We start from the raw sequence: 20,875 nt of genomic DNA on the forward strand, positions 1-20,875 counted from the left end.
CGACCCTAACCCCAGTCAAGGAACTTGGCTTACGGGACATGGAATGTCACCTCTCTGGGAGGGAAGGAGCCTGAGCTTGTGCCAGAGGTTGAAAGATACCGTCTAGATATAGTTGGGGTGACCTCCACACATAGCCTGGGCTCTGAAACTCAGTCCTTAAAGAGGGCTGGACTCTCTACCACTCTGGAGTTGCTCATGGTGAGAGGCGGCAGGCTGGTGTGGGCTTACTCGTGAGCCCCCATCTCAGTCGCCAAGTGTTGGAGTTCACCCCGGCGGATGAGAGGGTCATGTCCCTCCGCCTTCGGGTGGGGGACAGGTCTCTGACTGTGGTTTCGGCTATGTCCCAGTGGCCCTCCTTGTCACAGCACAGATTAAAACGTTGGTACCTTTTAATTTACTAATGTATTCTTGGGTTGGTACTGCTTTAACTCCAGCAGCTCCTGGAACTGAAGAGCAGCAGCAGCTACAGACTGCGCTGTCAGGACCAGCTCCTGCTCTCTGTGCCCAGAGTGCAGCACAGAGATGGAAAAAAGGCTTTTAGATTCGCTGCAGCACAGTTTTGGAATGAACTCCACAAAGAGTTTAAATCAAATGAGTTTGTTTCTCTGGTCTGTTTCAAATTACGTTTAAATGAACATGACACAAAACTATCAAACTGTAAATGCTTTATTTAAGACTTTTTTATGTTGATTGAGAGTGAGTGTAAATGAGAAATGTGTGTTATTGTTGTTCTGCTGCCTCTTGGCCAGTACGCTCTTTCAAAAGAGATTTTTAATCTCAATGAATTTTTTATCCTGGTTACATAGAGTTTAAAAAAAATAATTTAAACTGAACTTTGGATTTTTTTCCTGCATCTGTTTCCACCTGCTGTCACAATCTGTGCAAAGCAAATAACAATTCCTTTAGCTGTGTCAACTTATAAAAAAGTTCAAAAGCTGTCATGTGGCACCTTAGCTTTAAAAGAATAACAGAAATCATATTAGGTATAAAACACTTTAATAAATAATAGTAGTGTTGAAAGAAAAAAGGAAACTAGCAAACCAAAAACATCACCAAGTTTTGGAAAAGGTAAAGCAGGGCGAGCACAATATCAAATTTAAAGACAGAAACAAGCGTACGTTCTCCTTGATCGTCAAAAAGTATCAAATCAAAAAAGCACATTCATACTCAAATAAGAACATTTATTTTACTGCAGTGGTGGAAATCCCTAACATTTGTGTCTGCCCCAGAATCCTTGGAGCACAAACCGCATCAAATACAACACACGTTGTTCCCTTCATTAAACCAGAAAAACACACAAGCATCGTTACAAATGAAAAAGTGGAAAAGAGACCCTTTTTTAAAGCACACACTCATTCCCGCCCCTGCGTCGTCCGTGATGAGAGGAAAGGCTCCTGAGCCCCTCGTCTGTCCACCGCCAAACGTTTCAGAGGATCGGTGGAGTGAGAGCGGAGGACGCGCTTTACAGTGTTTGGACCCCATTACTCGTCAACTTGTACTGAAAACAGCTCAGATCAGGGTAGTTTCAAGAACCAACTACACAACTTTCAACATCATTGGAGTGCAACAGACAACAACTAGAACTGAAATTCTATCGGACATTTTCATTCTTTTAAATAAACTGTAGATTAAAAAAAAAAGTTTGTAAAGATAAAAAACGTAAAAAAAAAGGCAAAATAACATTCATTACAGGCACTGCACCTTTCTTTTCCTGGTGATGCTCTTTCAGTTGCGTCAGATGCATCAACCAGATCTTCAATTTTGAAAAGCCAAAAAAAGGTTTAATGTGATGTTTTTCTAAAGCCAGGAGTACTAAAAAACACAAATATGTTGTTTTTTTCTTTGCACAATTTCTGCAGCTAAATACTTTTGATATCTGCATCAGCGACACAGAATTGTGTCGATCAGAGGAAGCCCGTGAGGTGTTCGATGAGGTGCATCTCTGCTGTTTTGGATGAGATACTATCTGCAAAAAAGAAAATGAAATCCATGCTAACTAAAGTCATGCCATTCCATTACTTCATCAAGAAACAAAGCTAAACAGACCAAAAAGCATCTACTAAGCCTTTCTAGAAAACTGCATGTCCTCTAAATCCACATGTTTCATTTCTCTTTACAGAGGCCTGAGTCTGAACGAAAAAAGGCACCGTTTGAAACTTTTTAAATTTTTTTTTAAAGAAAGGGAGTTCTTTGGAATTGTGGAAACCCTTCCCAAACCATATTCTGATCCTTTTAACAACAAAAACTTTGTAATAATGAAGACAACCTTTCCAGTGACTCACAGCTGTCCACACAAACAGCTCCAATGCTGCTTCTTACCAGGACCAAATACTATACATATAAATTACATCCTGTCAGTTACTACAATTCCAAAGTATTTTCTCTTAAATTATGACTCACGATGGAGTTTGACTGAAGGAAAAAAGCTGCATAAAATCTGTCATGGTCTCAGTAGAAACTAATAAACGGAATGACAAAAAAACTTCTTACACTTTAGAAAACTATAGTACAAAGCCTCACTTAACTTACTAGACTCAAATATACACAAACATTTCTATATATTTACATATGTACATCATAATAAAAAATTGTATTGCTTTCTTAAATGTTTGTCGGTATAACGTTTTCCCTTTTGACGTTGGAAAAAATCAAGCGAGTGAATGAAAAGAAAGAAAAGGACAGACATGTGAACTGAGGGCATGAAACTCTCTGGTTTGTAGAAAAGAAATAATGACAAGTATGAGAATTATAAAAGTGGAAAAGGGAAAAAAGGGAAGCAAAGATGGACATGCAAGCATCGCATGTTGGACTCTGCGTTGATTAAAAAAACTTAGATTTTCTTTTACTGAGATTGTAAAAAAAACAAAAAAACACAGGGTAGCCCACTGCTTTGGGTTAAGGCGGATAACAGAAATGACAAAAACCTGAAGCAACAGAAATTCCTCATCCCAGTATTGTCACAGACGACAAAACCTACAAATCTAAAAGCTGGGACTTATACTTTCATGCCTACCTCTTTCTTTTTTTTTTTCTTTTTCTTTTTTTAAATAAGCCACTGTGCCTAACAAATGTAAATAAGGAGTGCCAACCAAAATCCAAAGTTAAAGCGTGTGTAGTTTTCACTTGAGGTGCTTTCAGGAGTCAGTTGGTTGTATCCATGTTGGTTATCAGATCACACATACTGGTCTTTAACGTCCTCGCTGAGCCTCGCAGCATTCAAGTTTTTACAGCGGTTGTCTTTGGGGCTGTAAGCCATCCGTGGAAGCAGATTCCCGGGACCACTGTGTGATGTGCAGATCAGCCCCCTTCTGATCAGCACCGCCGTGTTCTGGGGTTCCTTTACGTAGCACTTCTGATGTGACAGCTTGTTCTCCAAACCCGACACCCTCTCTTCACCCTCCTGGTTCTCCCCACTGTGCTCGTCCTCCCGCTCCCCCGGCCCCTCGTCACACGTCCTGTCGGAGGGGCTCATCAGCTTCTTGCATTCGTAGTAGATGTCCATGTCGCGGTTCACTTTGGGGGAGTTGCTCTGGTCCAGCTGGTTGTTGACCTGGATCTCCTCAGACGTTGGTCTCTCCCGGCCTTTCTTTCTCCTTTGGATCCTCCAGACACAAATGACAATGCAGAAGATCCAGAGAAGACTGAAGACGACACACAGCACCGGGACCAGGTAACCTGGAGACCAGAGATTCAGATTTGAAACTGCCACGAGTCAATGGTTAGATGGAAAACCACCTCTATTACAGTCTGAAAATCAGACATCATCCCTTCACTCATGGAGGCGTCACAGTGTTTAAGCCTGTGCTCCTCAGAAAACACACGGCAGGGTGACACATGGAACGTTTGCCCTAAACTGTCACCTCAAAATTTATTCACGGAAGTACAACTAGAGGTGTAACGATTAATCCACAGATCGATCGATATTCATACGATCCAACCAGATCCATCTGTCTGTGGCAAGTTGTTTACCAAATCTACGTTTACCGTAATAAATTTGTTTCAAAGTGAGATAAATCGATTATATCGATCCTATAAAATACCATCTAGATTGAGGTACTGTAGATTTATTTCCCTATAAGGTAAACCAACCAATCACAGCAACATGACGTGTGATGTCATTAACACGGATCAGTCCATCATTCCAGTCCAATGTGTGGACAGACTTTGAATAAAGTCATGTGACCATCCAGTGTCTAGAATGTTCTAAGAATGTTCCCTTTGGATTCTTTGGATGTGGAAAAACAACAGTGGTGAACTTTAGGAAACTAACATGTGAATGGATTTGACATTCATTCTAGTTTACTTGTTTGTTTGGACACATGTTTCATTTAAACTTGATGATCTGGAAGAAATCCAAGAATCTGGAAAACTGTTCAGTATCAGGAATTTCTGTCTGAGTCACACTGCTGGAAGTTTGGATGAAGATGATCTGGATCCTCTTTTGGTCAGAGAATTGGATTGTTTAACGAACCGATATGGATTATGAATCGTTTCGTCAACCAAATGAATTGTTACAGCCCTACGAACAAAAATCAAAGTTTGTCGGTTTTATCTTAATTTGTGTTACTAAAAGGTGGTTAGGTTAGGTTAGCGGGTTGGAACAATACAGGACTGTCCGTCTTGATTGTGTATGTCTTCGCAGTACTTTCTAAAATCATGTGGTTGATGGAAGTGGGTGACTCACCCACAGAAGGACACTCCACCCTCATCTCAACGTTGACCTCCATCACAGCAGCAAAGATGCTGCTGTTGTGGTGTTTGGACAGAGCTCCGGTGATGGCGCCGACGGCCTTCTCCACCTGTTTGCAGTCACTTTCTTTCAGCTGCTTGTTGTTCTCAAAAGACTAAAGGGATGAAAAAAAGAAGACAGGAGAGGGATTTATGCAAAAAGTGAGAGTTGAATCCCAAATCTTTTGTCTGATATTTGACAAAGTTCTGCATAGCACTAGAGTCAGAAGCAATGTTTCTAGTTATTTTTAGTTCATTTGATGTGCCTTTGCATGAGTCTAAGCTGGGAGTTACTGTCCTCCATACACGTTCATATCCACTAATACTGCAAAGCTGCTGCTGAAAGTCAATATTTGCCATGAAACAGCATCATTCCTAGAATTAATCAGTAGTTTTCTATATGAATCCAGGAGTTTTGTTTAAACTATTAGGAATAACCAAAGACATATAGACCTTGACTGATACTTTTAACAACAAAAACTTTGTAATAATTCATTATTACAAAGTTTTCGTTGTTAAAAGGATTCTTGACATTGAAAAGATTTAAAAGATTGTAAACCTTTTTCCGGTTTTATGTTTTGTATCTTACATTTAGCTTAGTATTCTTATTCATTTATAGTTTTCTATTTGTTTCAACACAGAGTTTAGAACCTCTAAATGTCCAGTAGGTGGCAGTAGAGGTCTTCTTCATACTATAACAGAAACGAGTTACGTGTAGATCCTTAGAGATCCAAAAACACAAGATTTCAACCTCTAATTACTAAAGGACAAAGCTGACAAATGTCAGAAATCTACAGCTCCGAAAGTTTTAAAAACAATTTTAGGACATTTTCATAAGAATAATTCAACAGAAGGTAAATTATTGATTTTACTAGACGAGTGACAATGACTGTTGGAAACTGACCCCAAGATAAAACAATAACAACACTATTGGTAATAATTATTATAAAATAATACAATTTTAAAACAAGAAAACAATATTTCACTAACAAAAATAACAACTTTTATTCATGGTTACATATTTTAACAATATAATAGTGGTTCTAAATTCTTCCACACGCTCCTTTTCAAGTTCAGTCATGTTTGAACCATTAGGAGCCCAAGTCCCCTCGAGCAATCATCATTCCAGAAATGTTTGCGTTTGGAAATTATTTTATTTAAACAAAAACATGTAATCAAAGTCCCACTCCGATCTTCTGATTTATTTTCAAAGTGTTCCCAGTCATCTTTTCCTTCTTATTATGTCATTTTAGCCTAAATCTAAAATGTTTTATTTTCTAGGACATAGTTTCTGCAGAGCAGCAGGAGATCTTTAGAAAGTCCCCTCTGAGTTGTGGATGTTGGTGCGTAGTAAGCCCCTCCCTTTGTCCCATCATCCCCTTGTTTACACATTCTCTCCTGCTAGTTTACAACCCCTCCCAATCTAACATGATCCCTGCAACAAAAATGGCAGCAATATCAGATCTATCTATCCGTCCAATTTAGATCCAGTTTCCAGGAAAACAAAGAAGTTCATGGATCTATTGGTCTGCAGGTGGATAATCAGAAAGGGGCGGAGCCACGTGACTTTGGCCCCGCCCACTGTAACTTCTACATCACTGCTACAAGCTTTTTCCAACAGTGTTTTTTTCGTCTGCTCCTTATTTACAACTGTTTAAATACATTCTCAGAAATGCTGTTTTAATCGTAACTTTCTTCATAAATGTCCTCCATGATAAGAAAAATGCTACAAGAACACGTTAAAAACACAATTTTGATTGGAGTGGTCTTTAAAAAGTCAAAACCAAAGTGTATGAACACATGGCGGCTATCGCCTCTCTACTTTAGAGACGGGGATCAGATGTTTAAGATGATTTGGGTTAGACTACTATCTCACTGAATAGTAGAAGAAATACTTTCAATTACAAACCGCTTATGTATAAATGCAACCACATGAGTCTGTAGGGGGGCGGTCTATCCTATTTTGGTTCAATAACAGAAGCCTGCAGGCTTTGTGTTTTCCTCCTTCCTGCTCAGTACTGACTGGTTTCCAAAGCTTAAGTGATGTGATTAGAGATTCAGCTAAAATCTGGTGCCCAGCAAGGAGAGACAGACAACAACAACAAAAATGCAATGCTTTGAAAATAATTAAATGCTCCAGTTCAATACAAGCTGACAGCAAAGATTTAAAGAAACAAAAGGCATCAGGTTGTTTCTGCTTTTTTTTTTTGGAAACATTACTTGAAAAATATTTAGATTTACTAAAAAAACAAACATGAAAAGAGCATGGAAAACGGGATATTCACCATGGCAACCTCCACAGCGTCACTCCTCAAGTACGACAGATCACAAAGGATAAGCAGCACATGCTCCGTAGCCAGCATCCGAGTCACAGGGAGGTACTTCAGCTCCCAGCAGACGCTCTCCACTGTGGTTCCCTGAAATCCACACAAAACACGCTTCAGTGCCTGACGAGGCAAAGATTCTCTTTAGGACGATCGAAGACCCAGTGGCGTGTGTTGACTGAACCCCCCCTCATCCGTCTGATGGTTTGGAGCATGAGTATGGATGTGAAGTAGCTCAGCAGAACCTCTTGTGTTCTTACGTTTTTCTTAATCATTTGGCGGTTGGCACTGGTTGCCAGAGCAGATGAGTCTCCTTTCATCTGTACAGGGAATTATTCATCTTTCAAAAAAACAAACCTACTACTCAGTTGGTTAAAAAAAACATTTCTCTGTGTGTTGCTTGGTTATGATCGAAGACGTTACAGGATGAAGATGGAAAACTTGGCAATGTGTGCAGGAAGAGAAGGAATGAGAACCATGAGGTGTGCAAAAGCAATGTTAGGAATTGATTAATACAGGTGTGCCTGCTAAAAAAAATGGGGGAAGACCTCCATCTGTTCACTGGACACACTGAATCCATGGAAATGCTTTACCTGTGGTATTTTGTCTTTGTTGAAGATGAGCGTGACGTGAGCACAACGGTTGTCCAGGTAGCCACTATTGGGCTCACACTGAGTGTGAGGGGCTGGGGAGGGGTCAGGTGCTGAGCACACCCCCCACTGACGACACGGTGGTGAGAGACAAGTGAGGAACGGATGCTGGACGCACTCGTGACCCCCAGGACAGGCCTGGGCACTGGTTTCAGCTGCTGATGAAGACTTTTCCAGGAGGCAGGGCCGCCGACCACATCTCACCTGGAAAAGAGATGTTGGGTGGGTTTAGAGCCCAAACGGGGTTTTTCATGAACACCAGGACCCTTGAAGCACACATCATATGTCATCTACCTTGGTACAGTGGACATCTCCATTGACACACTGGCAGGAGTTGCACTCTTCCTCCCACTGACTGCCATGAGGGTACTGCAGCCCACTGTGACGACACGGCTTCACCACTTCAATCACTGGATGAGAATAAAATTAGAAATGTGCGCCTTAAAAATTGAGGGAACCTAGGACGCTTAACGATACTTTGTGATCACTTTGAATTTTTTTTCAGTACACATGATAGTCTTAAACGTTGCTTTGTTATGCTAGTAAAAGAAAAAGCAGCACATTTGGAGAATGCATTTTAAAAGCAGTGAACCACTTGTGTTTTACGTAAGAATGTGATGACATACTGGTAAGAGTTTTGGTTACATCTCATTGTCCTACATCCCAGTGGAACAGTTTTAGGGGAAAAGGACATCAGGCTAATGGCTAAAAATGGAACCAGGAGCTTCTATCAAACTCCATCAAAAACAGGCGTGTTAAACGCTGGGGTGCTTCCACTCATCTATGAAACTGGTTTCAAAGCAGTCGTAGAACACACCTACGGGTTAAGGAGATGCTCTTTTGACAGCATCCAGGAGGTGGTACACAGTCCTCAGAACACTTCAGCTTAGAGATTTAGAGAAGGTTTTTTTTAGAAAGACATTAAAGTTACTCAGGATGGTGCATTGGAGATGCTCAGTTGGATCAAAACCAACTCTAAATATGCCGCAGCAACTGAAATATACAAAAGTACAATTTGAGATCCTGCATTATATCGGCTGGTTCTTGTGGTTTGTTGTCACTGCAGGCCGATGGGCCTTCATGACACAGGAAAGGCTGTGCCTCACTCTACAGGCTACTCAAGGAGCCAATTTGAAATTGGACTTATTTGGATAGGAAAGTGGAAAAAACCAAAGTCAATTTCTTAGACAAACAGCCTTTCTCTCTCACATCAATTAATGTATCAGAGGGTTTTCTTTCATAGATGGCTGATTAATAGGTGGCCATTTCACCAACGTTGCTGTGGTTTGAATAAATGAAGATCTGATGCAACAAATCCCATTTCTCATGCTTACAGGATCTTTCAAACCTGAATAAAGGAAGCATTAAACCAGTCTTTATGGATGCAATTATTTAGGCAGTTATAAACACCACAGGGATTTGCTTTGCTTACTCTCATGACAGCGAGGCCCAGCCTTTCCCGGAGGGCAAACACAGAGGTAACGGTTGATCTCGTCGACGCATGTAGAACCATCAGCACAGGGAGACGACTGACACTCATCTATGTCTTCAAGAGAATAGAGAAGAAAAGAAACTACCGGTACTTTAGTGAACTTCAAAAACACAGATGATGGAGAGTGAGTAAAAAACTTCAGTTTCCCTAAAAGAGCAAATACAGATGCAAAACTGATTTTTTTTTCTCATTGCTGTGACGATAAACTTTATACTGTATATTTGCTTCACCATAGTGAGGAATTCTTATTTTATTTAGTTCATTATACACATTTTTAGTGCCTTTAGAAGTGCTACCAATTGCTAATTCAAGAAATTCGTCATCCAGATGGAATCAGGAACAATCTTTACTGCCAGGGTCACCTGACCCCGGCCACAGCCCAGCCACCCTCACCCCACTGGCCACTTAATTAAGTCCACCTTACTAATACTGGGTTGGACCCGGTTCTAGCCAATGAACTTTTCCCTTCATAACTGCATTTTTCTTTGGTGTCATAGATTCAACAAGGTTCTGGAAACATTCCTCAGAGAGTTTGGTCCATGACAGCATCACACAGTTGCTGCAGATTTGTCTGTCGCACATCCATGACGGCGATCTCCCGTTCCACCATGGGGGGTCCAAAGTGGTGTCATGGTGTGCCATCTCCCACACCATGACACCACCTCCAGCCTGAAGCATTGATACAAGGCAGGATGGATCCATGCTTTCATGTTGTTGAGGCCAAATTCTGACCCTACCATCTGAATGTGGCAGCAGAAATGGAGACTCATCAGACCAGACAATGTTTTCCATCTTCTATGTTCCAGTTTTGGTGAGTCTGTGGGAATTGTAGCCTCAGTTTCCTGTTCTTAGCTGACAGCAGCAGTACCCGCTGTGGTCTTCTGCTGCTGTAGTCCATCTGCCTCCAGGTTGGACATGTTGTGCATTCAGAGATGCTCTTCTGCAGACCTTGGTTGGAACCAGTGCTTCCTTGAGTTCCTGTTGTCTTTCTATCAGCTGGAACCAGTCTGGTCGTTCTCGTCTGACCTCTGGCATCAACAAGACATTTCCATCCACAGAACTGCAGCTCCCTGGATGTTTCCTCTTTTTTTGACCATTCTCTGTAAACCCTAGAGATGGTTGTGGGTGAAAATCCCAGTAGATCAGCAGTTTCTGAAATCCTCAGACCAGCCCGTCTGTCACCAACAACCACGTTCAAAGTCATTTCAATCACCTTCCTTCCTCATTCTGATGCTGGTTTGAACAGCAGCAGATCGTCTGTACCATGTCTACATGACTAAATGCATTGAGTTGCTGCCATCTGATTGGCTGATTAAACATTTGCGTTTATGAGCAGGTGGACAGGTGTGCCGGTGCGTGTAGATATCTCTAGATACTTACTGATGCGACAGTCTGGTCCTGCAAATCCTGGTGCACATTCACAGCGAAACCAGTTCACACCATCAATGCAGATGCCACCATTGTAGCTGTTTGGAAGACATGGAAAAACGCTCGGTTTGCAGGGTGTCAAACTGACCTCAAACTGTCTTTTTGGGTTGAACACCCCTAAAAGTGCTTCCCATAAATAGATACAAAATTTGTAGCTAAGAGGACATAAGGTGTACAGATAATACTCTTTGTGGAAAGACATGTGACACAAAAAAGTAGACAACTATGAACAAACACATTTGAAATTGTATATTTGGCCCATTCAGCCCCAAAGTCACTGTAGAAGCTGATGACATGCTCAGCTGTGAATTATAAAATGTTTTTTTGGTGAAAAGAAACCCTAAGTGGTCATTATCATATCCTTAACGGTCGGAATGAAGACACTTTTAAATTGTAAAAATCTAGTGAAATATGCTGAAAATATGCATAGAATATGTTTGATCAATTAAAAAATAGGTTGTTTTTATTTCACTTTATTACTGCTTAACAATCAAACTAGTAATAAATGTGAAAATGTCAAAAAATGTTTTTCCCTGTTAGCAAATAGAATAAAATATTAGGGAAAATGTGAATTAGGGTTTTGGAGCTCAGGGATAACATTATTTAGTAACTATAAGGTTCTACATCTGGAACTCATAAACAGCTGTAAACCTCCAGGTCATCAACTAAACCCAGCAAATGTGGAGAAAAGCAGAGAAGTGAAATCTCCACCCAGTCCAATGTGCATTTTAACAGTATTCATAGCCATAAATGATGGTTGATAATCAGAGGAAATGCACAATTCATGGAGAAAGTGATCAGTCTTACCATGGATGTGGTTTACAGTCATCAACATCTGCAAAAGATAAAATGTTTTATGCATCAAAACAGAGCTACTGCACTTTTGTTAAGATGAAGGAAGAGAGCCTACTTTGTGTACACGTCAGCCCTTCCCAGCCTTCTTTGCAAATGCAAGTGAAGGAGTCTCCAGCCCCGACACACGTCCCGCCATTCTCACACGGACTCGAATCACAAGAGTTGTTTTTGCCTGACAATTCGAAATATGTCATTTTTTAAAATGTTAGGATTACAGCAACGAATTCAGCTTCCATGCTGGTATCAAAGTGCTTGATCATGATCCGTCCAGCCGGTGTCTCACCTGTGCTGCAGGTTCTTCCTCCCCACCCTGCAGGACAGCTGCACACGAAGGAATCGCCGTGGTCGTAACACGTCCCTCCGTTATTGCAGGTGTTGGAGTCACAGTGACTCTCACCTGAACAGAGACAGCATGACTAAACGATTGCAAATGTTTCGCTGTGTTCCAGCGCTGGTGGGCATTTACCGAAGCCAGGATTACATCAGAGGAGACAAACATGTCTGAACAACAGAGCGTGAGGGCATCGTCATCTTAGAACAAAGCACAAATACTACCGCTAACTCTTTCTACCTCCCAATATGTGTAAATACTCAGTTTCCCTCTTCAGACGTATTTAATGCTGTTTCTTAAAAGTGTCAAAGGCTCACGTGAGTGGCAGGTTTTCCCCTTCCAGTTGTCCACACAGTTGCAGTAGAAGTCGTTGAGGAGATCGACACACTGGCCGCCGTTCTGACAGGGAAGTCTGCTGCACTCGTTCACCTCTGAAAGCAGACGCATCAGCAAATCAAAGAAGCACAAAGTCTCTTGTGTTAGCAAAAGCAACACCTTTTTATCAGGTAAAAAGCATATTATTTTTTTGTAAGTTTATTGTAATCTTTTTTTTATATAAAACTGTAATTAAAAATCTAAAATACTAACAAAAAAAAGAATTTGATTTTAAGGAGTCTGCAATATATTGAAAACATTTGACTATCCTAAAGCAAGACAACTTTGGGGAAAAAAACAAGGATATTTACACCCAGCTACCGTAAATGAGATGCTTTGGCATCTCTTTATGGCAGAAGTGTTTTACTTTAATCTGACCATTTTTAAAAAAAACATCTTTTAATAACAGTGCACTGGAATTCACTGAGGTTTTAAGCTGCTCCTTTTGTCTCAGAGACTAACCTAAACGACACACTGATACCTGCTAAGCCCATTCCACCTCCCCGCTGCACCCCCCACACCCACCAGAATCACAGAGGAGGCCTTCCCAGCCGCCTGGGCAGATACACCGGAAGGAGTTGATCCCATCAATGCAAGTGCCTCCATTTTTGCAGGGGTTGGAGGCACAGTCATTTATGTCTGCAGGCAAAGAGTTCATTTTGGGGTTTGGTCACCTGGGTTTTTAAGAACAAAACATTTAAAGTAAAGGAAAAAAACAAAACCTTATTCCAAACAGCTTTGTGGTCATATTTTATTCAATAAACTACACAAATCAGATCTATCAGTTCCGAGCGGAAGGAGCTGAAAGTCCAACAGCCTCAGCTGTTTGGGTTTTATTAAAACATTTGCAGCTTGCATTTAGGTGAAATATGACAGAGCAAAGACTGATGTGACCTTTTTCCAACTTTCTTGCCACAATCATTTCTTATAACAGCTGCTAAAAAATCCCAAATGTAGCATCAACAGATAATCCTAATCATATCTTTAACAAAAGCTAAACAAACCATTTTTTTTCATAGAAAGGTTTGGGGGTGTTAAAATACTCAAAGGTATCATGGATGCTGTGGTGTGTGTGCCTCCTCTTCTGCATGCTACATTTAGACTGTGCATGCGTTTGGGCTGTTAGCCAGGGGAATAATGACTCACTCTCGTGACAGTAGAGGCCGGTGAATCCCGAATCACAGGAGCAGCTGAAGTTCCCGGCAGTCAGGCTGATGCAGCGTCCGTGTGGTCGACACACATTGGATGAGATGCGCCGCACAAGCTGTTGGGTGTCGTTGGTGAAAACACCAACAGTGCAACTGTCAATTGCTTGAATGAAAGAAATGAAAAGAAGGTTTTCGGTGAGCAGAGGAGGAGAGTTGGAAGTCACTAACATCCTGGGAAAAAAAGGACTTTACCAAGACATGTGTTGGTCTTACAATGGTCCTTCGCTTCTGAACAGGTTTTGCCCTCATGCTCATTGGAACAGCTACAGTAAAAATCATTCAACCGGCGGAAACACTGGGCCTTGTTGTGACAGGGGTTTGGCCGGCAAGGATCATTCTGCACCTTGAAGGGGTAAAAAAACACAGAATCTGATCTGAAACCTTCTGTTCTGTTTCAAAATAGGTACAAGTGCCGTTTTGGAGTTCATGTGTGGAGGGCTTACCTCGCATGTTGCCCCTGTGAAGCCCTGAGGGCATTCGCACAGGAAGTGATCCAACAAAGCGTGGCAGTGGCCACCATTTTTGCATGGACCGCTAGAGCACAGGTTCCTCTGCACCTCGCAGTGGCGACCCACAAAACCTGGTTGGCAGACACACTGGTAGCCATTGGCGCTTTCCTGATGTAGAGACAAGAAATTCAATGTAGGGCTACTTGGAAATAAGTGGGGTACTCCTGCTGCATGTTGACCCGGTTGACCCCTATGTGTGCTTTTCTCTGTATAATAGATTCATTGGAAATCCTTAAAAAAACAAGGAAAGGTTTCAACAAGATTTTATATTTCAGCAAAATGTACAAATGATTTGTTGTATTTTTTGTATTTGTGCAAAACTTTCAATGCTCTTAAGGACTTCTTTTGGTATAATATGAAATGATAAACGTTTGACATAATGAACACTTTGATATGAAGCAATAAAAGCAGAACATTGTGAAGAAAACTTTCTGGGGACTCACCTTGCAGGCTCCTCCGTTCTGACACTGCCCGTGGCAGCTGTTCAGATCTGTGGGGGAAAAGCAGGGCTTCATATTGAGATGAATTTCTATTACTCACTATTGCATGCAGCTACAGAGTGGAAACGTTTTAGTGCCATTAAGGGTTAAGTTTTCAAGGACTCAAAGTGATGCAAAAGCAGACATGCAGACAGTTACGAGAGCAGGTAGTGAAACAGAGCTGCAGAGGAAAAAGTGGTTTAAATGTTCACTTTTTAAAGTGTGAGACGATGTTCTGCTATTACTTACCTGGAGCAGCTTTAAATGATCAATAGAGAGAGGTGTGGGAGATGGAAAATGGAGCTGAAGCCCAGCATTTCTGGCTCAATCACTGCTCTTCCACTTGAGAAACAACGTCATCGTTTTACAGCAATAAAAAGTCGCAAACGCACAATCACAGGGAAGTGATTTCATTTCAGTTCTACACTTCTTTAGCTTTTAGCTGGAACTAGAGACTCTATCATTGGTAGTTTTGAGAAGAAAGCAAACTTTAGAAAAGTGGAAGAGAGGCTGGCGGGCTGAGCAGCTGGGCTTCAGCTGTGAGTGCAGCAGACAGGCAGGACAGGGCTGAAACCGAAGCTTTTCTGGACTCATACTAACTGATGTCACAATTCTGGCCAACCCATCCACGAAAGCAGATACAGTGGTATCCACCAATGAAGTTTTTGCAAGAGTAAGCATTGAGGCAAGGCTTTCCCGCACACTCGTTAATGTCTGAAAATTGAGGACGAGATGAACAAAGACACTTGGATTACCCAGTCACCAAGAACAGCTTATTCCCAACACATCACCAGCCAAGGATTTGAGATTTTCTCAAATGACAGAAACATTTCACTATTTATTTTGTTTTTTTCAAAGCTACAAAAAAAAACGCACAAGAGTTCTGCATTTAAAGTTGCTGAGGTCCTCTGGTTTTATCAGCGGTACTTTTCCTGCAGACCAACACTGGTGCACGAAAACTGTTGCGCTGCCACTTGATTTGCACAGCCGGATCAAGCATACATTCATATGATTTATTTTAAAAGGTTGATCTATATTAAAGATGCACATTTTTATTTGCAGAATTGCTTTCATAAAATGTTTTTTTTAATCCCATTCCATTGTAACTATTCCTGTTTATTTTGTAATCTAACACCCTGATAGATTTGGCATTCAGTTTGGCGACAAATCATTAGTGAAAATACACATTGTTTCAAATTTTTTTTCAAAGTCCTTAAAATATTAGTGGATATTTCAATAATATCCACAAAAAAAAAATCACATTTCAACCCAGCACAACCACTACGTACATTTTGTGCCTTTTCCACGTCTTTCATGATTTGTTCGTGATGTACACTATATTACCAAAAGTCCTGGCTCACCTGTCTTTACTCACATATGAACTGAACTACCGTCCCATCCCTAACCCCTAGAGATCAATATGATGTGGATCCACCTTCTGCTGCTCTTACAGCTTCAACTCATCTGGGAAGGTTGTCCATGAGGTTGAGGAGCGTTTCTAGGAATTTAGGACCGTTCTTCCAAGAGGTCATTGATAAGGTCACACTCTGATGTTGGTGGAGAAGGCCTGGCTCTCAGGCTCTGCTCTAATTCATCCCAAAGGTGTTCTATGGGGTTCAGGTCAGGACTCTATGCAGACCAGTCCAGTTCATCACACCAGACGCTGTCCTCCATGTCTTTGTGGACCTTGCTTTGGTCACTGGTGCACAGTCATGTTGGAAGAGGAAGGGGCCCGCTCCAAACTGATCCCACAAGGTTGGGAGCTTGGAATTGTCCAAAATGTTTTGGGTATCCTGAAGCATTCAGAGTTTCTTTCACTGGAAATAATGTGCACCGATGTATAACTTCAAAATCGTGTATACGGGACTCAGATAACCGGTACTTTAAAATTACGTAACTGATGTATGAATTTTGAGCCAGATCTGACTTTTATGTTGGTTTACGTGTTCTTTCCTTGGTTTATTTGTACTTCTTCCGTGGTTTTAACGTGCTTCATTCCTGATAGATCTGTGAAAATTTCACGTAAAGACTACAACTTTTCTCACTTTGTCCACGTATGACCAATTTTTCTCCGTGCAATATGCACAACATGTACGTGGTGGCTGTGGGACACGGCCTTTATATGACAATCCTTTTACATAATGGCATCCATGAAATACTACAACATTTTTGCTAGCACTTCCTAGAGAAATTTCAGAATGACTTTCTAGTGGCAAGACTATTTTTTTCCTAAGTTTTCCACTGTTTTCCACCCCCCCACCCCCTCCCCCTGTTTATACATACCCCTCCCTCAGGGTTAATGTCTATGTTGCATTCCCTAAAGGGCAACCTGCACATTCCAAGTGGTCAGTTTCAGAGGCAGCGGTTGCCGCACCGCCTCGCCCACTCAGACCATCACAGTGCATTTATACCAGTCCCAGGAGGTAAGCGGCACCTGTTAGGCTGCTGAAACGCAACACCCGGACCTTTTCCTGAAAACCCAACCTCCCCCTTGACTACTGCCCTGTCTCCTTTTGCTCTCCCTCAGGTACCAGTGCCACCTCTGAAAATGGAAGAGCTCTGGACAGTTGTAACCCTAACCCCAGCTTTTCATCTGCCTTCCTCTACACATGTTTACAGCTTAGAACAATGCTTCCTGTATGAAGCCAAAGGGTTGTTTTCCTCACCGTAGCCTTACTATTACTCTGTTATGGCCTGTCTGGAGCCAAAGATAGCCCCCCCAGCAGGGAATATTTGGCCGCAAGGCCAGCAGTTGCCAGGCTGTGGAATATTTTTAGCCTCAGTCAAGTCACCTGGCCTGAGTTGCAGATGATCCCCAGAAAGTGTCTCAGCTGGGGGTGCGTATATACAAACTCAGAAAAGTTTGAAATGACACTGAAGCAGTTGCACCAATGTTTAGCCAACAGAACAGCCTGATATGCTGTAACTGTGCAAACCAGACTCCTATAATGAGTTATGATGCATGAGTCGACGTGAGTGCCATGCACATAAACACACACACTGGGTTTTTTACAGCAACTCTGAACCGACATGCATGTATTATGGTTGTGGTTTTCATGGCGAACCCTTTAATGCTGTTTTTCGTGATTTTTTGGCAGCAGATCCAAACGTGCACGGATTAAAGATCCTTTTACATGACAGACAGACGTACCGATCTGGCAGGTCTTGCCGGTCCACGACGGAGTGCAGAGGCATTCAAAGTTATTTTCCATGTCGATGCAGGTCCCACCATGAGCGCAGGGGTTCGAGGAGCATTCGTCTGTGTCTGAAATAGGGCTCACGTTAGACGCAACGTCACACTCGCATAAAGCGGGTGCATTTTCCTTAGCTGTACACACCTGTCATCCCTCACAATAAAACAAAAGAAGAGTCTGGAGAGCAATACTGATTCAAAGATGTCTTCTTATAAATCAAAAGCCTTTCTGGTGGGGCTTAGCTGAGTAATGGATGACCCTTCAATGGGTAACCTTTCTGGATCTTGTCCATGTAGACAAGCCCAAGGCACAAATGAAGGCAATGCTGTGTGCAGCTTTCTGCTGCTTTGAGGCCACTTCAAGCTTGCTAACATTTCTTAGCTGAACAAATGGAGTGACAGTGGATTGCTGCCATATTAAGGACAGTGGGTAGAGAAGGTCAGGCCCCCCCAGGTACAACGTTGTATTAATGTGCAATAAAGAAGGCAAGGAAAAATGGGAAAATCTTTAAAAGGCATCAGAGAACAGATGAGACATTCTTGAAATATGTAAAAAAAAAAAAAAAGGTTTAATTTCTGTCATTTACACTTTCAAATGAACAGAAGACAAAACAATGGTGTGCAAAAGTTTGTGCCCCCTTGCAGTATTTATTGCATGCCCTGCGCCCTTTGGAAAAGCGGAGACCTGACCGTGTCATGGATTGTTCCTAATCATCGTTTGTGAAGACCCGGTGACTTCAATCTTAAAGACTTGAAATAATCTGAGTCATGTGACCTTTGCCCCAACAATCAGCATCATGGGTTCTTCCAAGCAGTTGTCTAGAGCCCTGAAACTGAAAACAATTGCTGCTCACAACGCAGGAGACGGCTACAAGTAAACCACAGAGTGTTTTCAGATGCCAGTATCCTCTGTTCAGAATGTAAGTAAGAAATGGCATCAACATGAACAGTGGAAGTTGAAGGAAGATCTGGAACAAGACCAAGACAAATCTCAGACAGAGCAGCTCGCAGGATTGCGATAAAGCAAGTCCAAACCCATGTTAGACTGCACCATCCTTCCAGAAAGACCTGCAGATTTTGGAGTTACACTGTTTTACTGTAAAGACATACTTGTACAAATATGGTCTTTATGGAAGAATCATCAGAAAAACACCTCTCCTACGTCCTTGCCACAAATTTCAACCTTTGAAGTTCACAAATGAACACAGAAACAAGCCTGATGCATTTTAGAGACACATTCTGTGGAGCAACGAGGTTCAAATGGAACTTTAAGGTCGGAAGGAGCAAAGGTACGTTTGGAGAAAAAAGGGACCAGAGTTTAATGAAAAGATCCTCTGTCCAACTGTTAAGCATGAGGGTGGAGCAATCATGCTCTGGGGTTGGAGTGCAGCGAGCGGAACAGGAGACATTTCACGAGTAGAAGGAAGACTAGATTCACCCAGATTTCAGCCCTAACATGCTGGCATCTGAGAAAAATCCGAAAATAAAGAGAGGGCAGGACAAGGCACTGTCTCTGCAGGGGGCCCAAACTTTTACAACGCCATTATTTTGTTTTCTGATATTTTGAAAGGAAAAAAAGTGAATTTGACATGTAAGGAATCTGTAATCTGATGTCTTTCCTTGGCTTTTTTATGCCCAATGACAGAACGTTTTACCAGGGGTGTCAACATTTTTGATCTCTCACCTGTAAGTAAGTGAATAATTTTGCACTGACACCTAATGTATTAGCTGAGAAAACATTGCTGTCAATAGCTCGTCTTAATCTGGCATGTCTTTCAAAACTTGAGCAGTAGAAAGGGTGACTGATGCAGCAGCACCACCTTTTGTGGCTAAACTGCTTTAAGCAGGAAAATCTGAAGGTGCCTACAGGAACAGTTCACGTCATGGACCTTTGGATTACAGTTACTTTTCATACGGACCCGTTGTGATGACAACATCTTTGATTTACTGTTTGTTCATCAAGCATATGCTTCTCTTAGTTTTCATACTTGTTGTCAATATAATAATAATGATACGGAGCATTTCCTGAGTAAAATGTCACTAAAGTAAAGCATTACATTACAATAACCAGTGTCATATATTACTCTTTTGGTAGAGAGGTACACCAAAGCAGTATAGTTGTATGTTAAAATAAAAACATCTAATGTAGGAAAGTCCATCCATCCATTTCTTAAACTGCTACATCCCTTTCAGGGTCACAGGGTTGCCAGATCCTGTCCCGGCTTTAAGGAAAATCAAATGTATTTGGTTATTTTCCTGGTGCTACTGGGTTTTAGATGACAGTATATGGTTACATTTTTGAAACAGAAAAAAACATTTGTTTTAATTTATTTTAACAACAGTTGGTGCATTTTCGAGTCTCTCACCTTTAGCACAGGTGGGCCCAGACCAGCCAGGAGGACAGTGACACTCAAAACCTGAAGGAACCTCATGGCATGTCCCTCCATTAGCACAGGGGTTGGACACGCAGGCATGTTCAACTACACAAAGAGCCGTGTCAAATTTAAACGTTCTCCAACATCTTCCTGGTTTTTGATTTGCCCACTCACCAATCTGGCAGTTCTTTCCTGAGTAGCCGTCTGGGCACGCACAGTTATACTCGTCTGGCTCTGTGTTCATGCATGTTCCTCCGTTTTTGCACGGCCAGTTGGTGCCACAGTAGTTCAAATCTGCACAGCAAAGTTAAACACTCATTTAATCACATGCAACATTTTCGGACAGAAGATATATTTACAATGATTATTAAGACGGTGGCGCAGTGGTTAGCGCTCTTGCCTCACAGCAAGAAGGCCTCCGGTTCAAGTCCCAGCTAGGGGACCTGAAAAACTACATCAACGGGGGACCTTTCTGTGTGGAGTTTGCATGTTCTCCCCATGTATGTGTGGGTTCTCTCCGGGGTCTCCGGCTTCTTCCCACCGTCCAAAAACATGCTTCATAGGTTAATTGGCAACTCTAAATTGTCCCTAGGTGTGAGTGTGAGAGTGAAGTGGTGTGTGTTTGTGGACATTCTACCCTGCGACAGACTGGTGACCTGACCAGGGCATCCCCTGACTTCGCCCACAAGTGGCCGGGATAGGCTCAGGCAGCCCCGTGACCCCGAAAGGGAAAAACGGTTAAGAAAATGAATGAATGAATATAAAGATTTTTAGTTTCTTAAATATGTGTGTATAACCCCAAACCCCCCCCGCTCTGTGAGTGGTCTGGTCCCCTGGGGCCTGAAGGTCCTGTGCAGGATCTTAGCTGATCCTTAGTCCTTCTGGACTAAGATCATCATTCTCCCAGTGAGGGGGTCACCGCCCTGAG

General features: G+C 41.9%; 1 protein-coding gene across 5 annotated transcripts in view; it reads right to left on the reverse strand.

The window, feature by feature from the left end:
• Nucleotides 1–979: 979 nt before the first annotated feature.
• LOC101163046 (protein jagged-2) overlaps nucleotides 980–20,875 on the reverse strand; it is a 68,995-nt gene continuing 49,099 nt past the window's right edge. Inside the window, exons 7-26 of one of the 5 annotated variants that reach the window (XM_011490664.3) lie at nucleotides 20,122–20,241; nucleotides 19,939–20,052; nucleotides 17,531–17,644; nucleotides 14,980–15,093; nucleotides 14,344–14,390; nucleotides 13,835–14,008; nucleotides 13,584–13,734; nucleotides 13,330–13,494; nucleotides 12,709–12,822; nucleotides 12,126–12,239; nucleotides 11,761–11,874; nucleotides 11,533–11,649; nucleotides 11,430–11,457; nucleotides 10,575–10,660; nucleotides 9,135–9,248; nucleotides 7,997–8,112; nucleotides 7,646–7,906; nucleotides 7,014–7,145; nucleotides 4,685–4,844; nucleotides 980–3,675 (exon numbers count right to left, since the gene is read on the reverse strand). In XM_011490664.3, coding sequence (XP_011488966.1) covers nucleotides 3,173–3,675; nucleotides 4,685–4,844; nucleotides 7,014–7,145; nucleotides 7,646–7,906; nucleotides 7,997–8,112; nucleotides 9,135–9,248; nucleotides 10,575–10,660; nucleotides 11,430–11,457; nucleotides 11,533–11,649; nucleotides 11,761–11,874; nucleotides 12,126–12,239; nucleotides 12,709–12,822; nucleotides 13,330–13,494; nucleotides 13,584–13,734; nucleotides 13,835–14,008; nucleotides 14,344–14,390; nucleotides 14,980–15,093; nucleotides 17,531–17,644; nucleotides 19,939–20,052; nucleotides 20,122–20,241 — 2,858 coding nt within the window. In that variant the 3' untranslated portion in view covers nucleotides 980–3,172. Of the gene's footprint in view, nucleotides 3,676–4,684; nucleotides 4,845–7,013; nucleotides 7,146–7,645; nucleotides 7,907–7,996; nucleotides 8,113–9,134; nucleotides 9,276–10,574; nucleotides 10,661–11,429; nucleotides 11,458–11,532; nucleotides 11,650–11,760; nucleotides 11,875–12,125; nucleotides 12,240–12,708; nucleotides 12,823–13,329; nucleotides 13,495–13,583; nucleotides 13,735–13,834; nucleotides 14,009–14,343; nucleotides 14,391–14,979; nucleotides 15,094–17,530; nucleotides 17,645–19,938; nucleotides 20,053–20,121; nucleotides 20,242–20,875 lie in introns of all 5 variants that reach the window. The other 4 variants (XM_020713456.2, XM_011490665.3, XM_020713457.2 and 1 more) reach the window with 4 other exon arrangements.

This window comes from Oryzias latipes, chromosome 22 (genome assembly GCF_002234675.1).
Source record: "Oryzias latipes chromosome 22, ASM223467v1".
Taxonomy (NCBI): Eukaryota; Metazoa; Chordata; class Actinopteri; order Beloniformes; family Adrianichthyidae; genus Oryzias; species Oryzias latipes.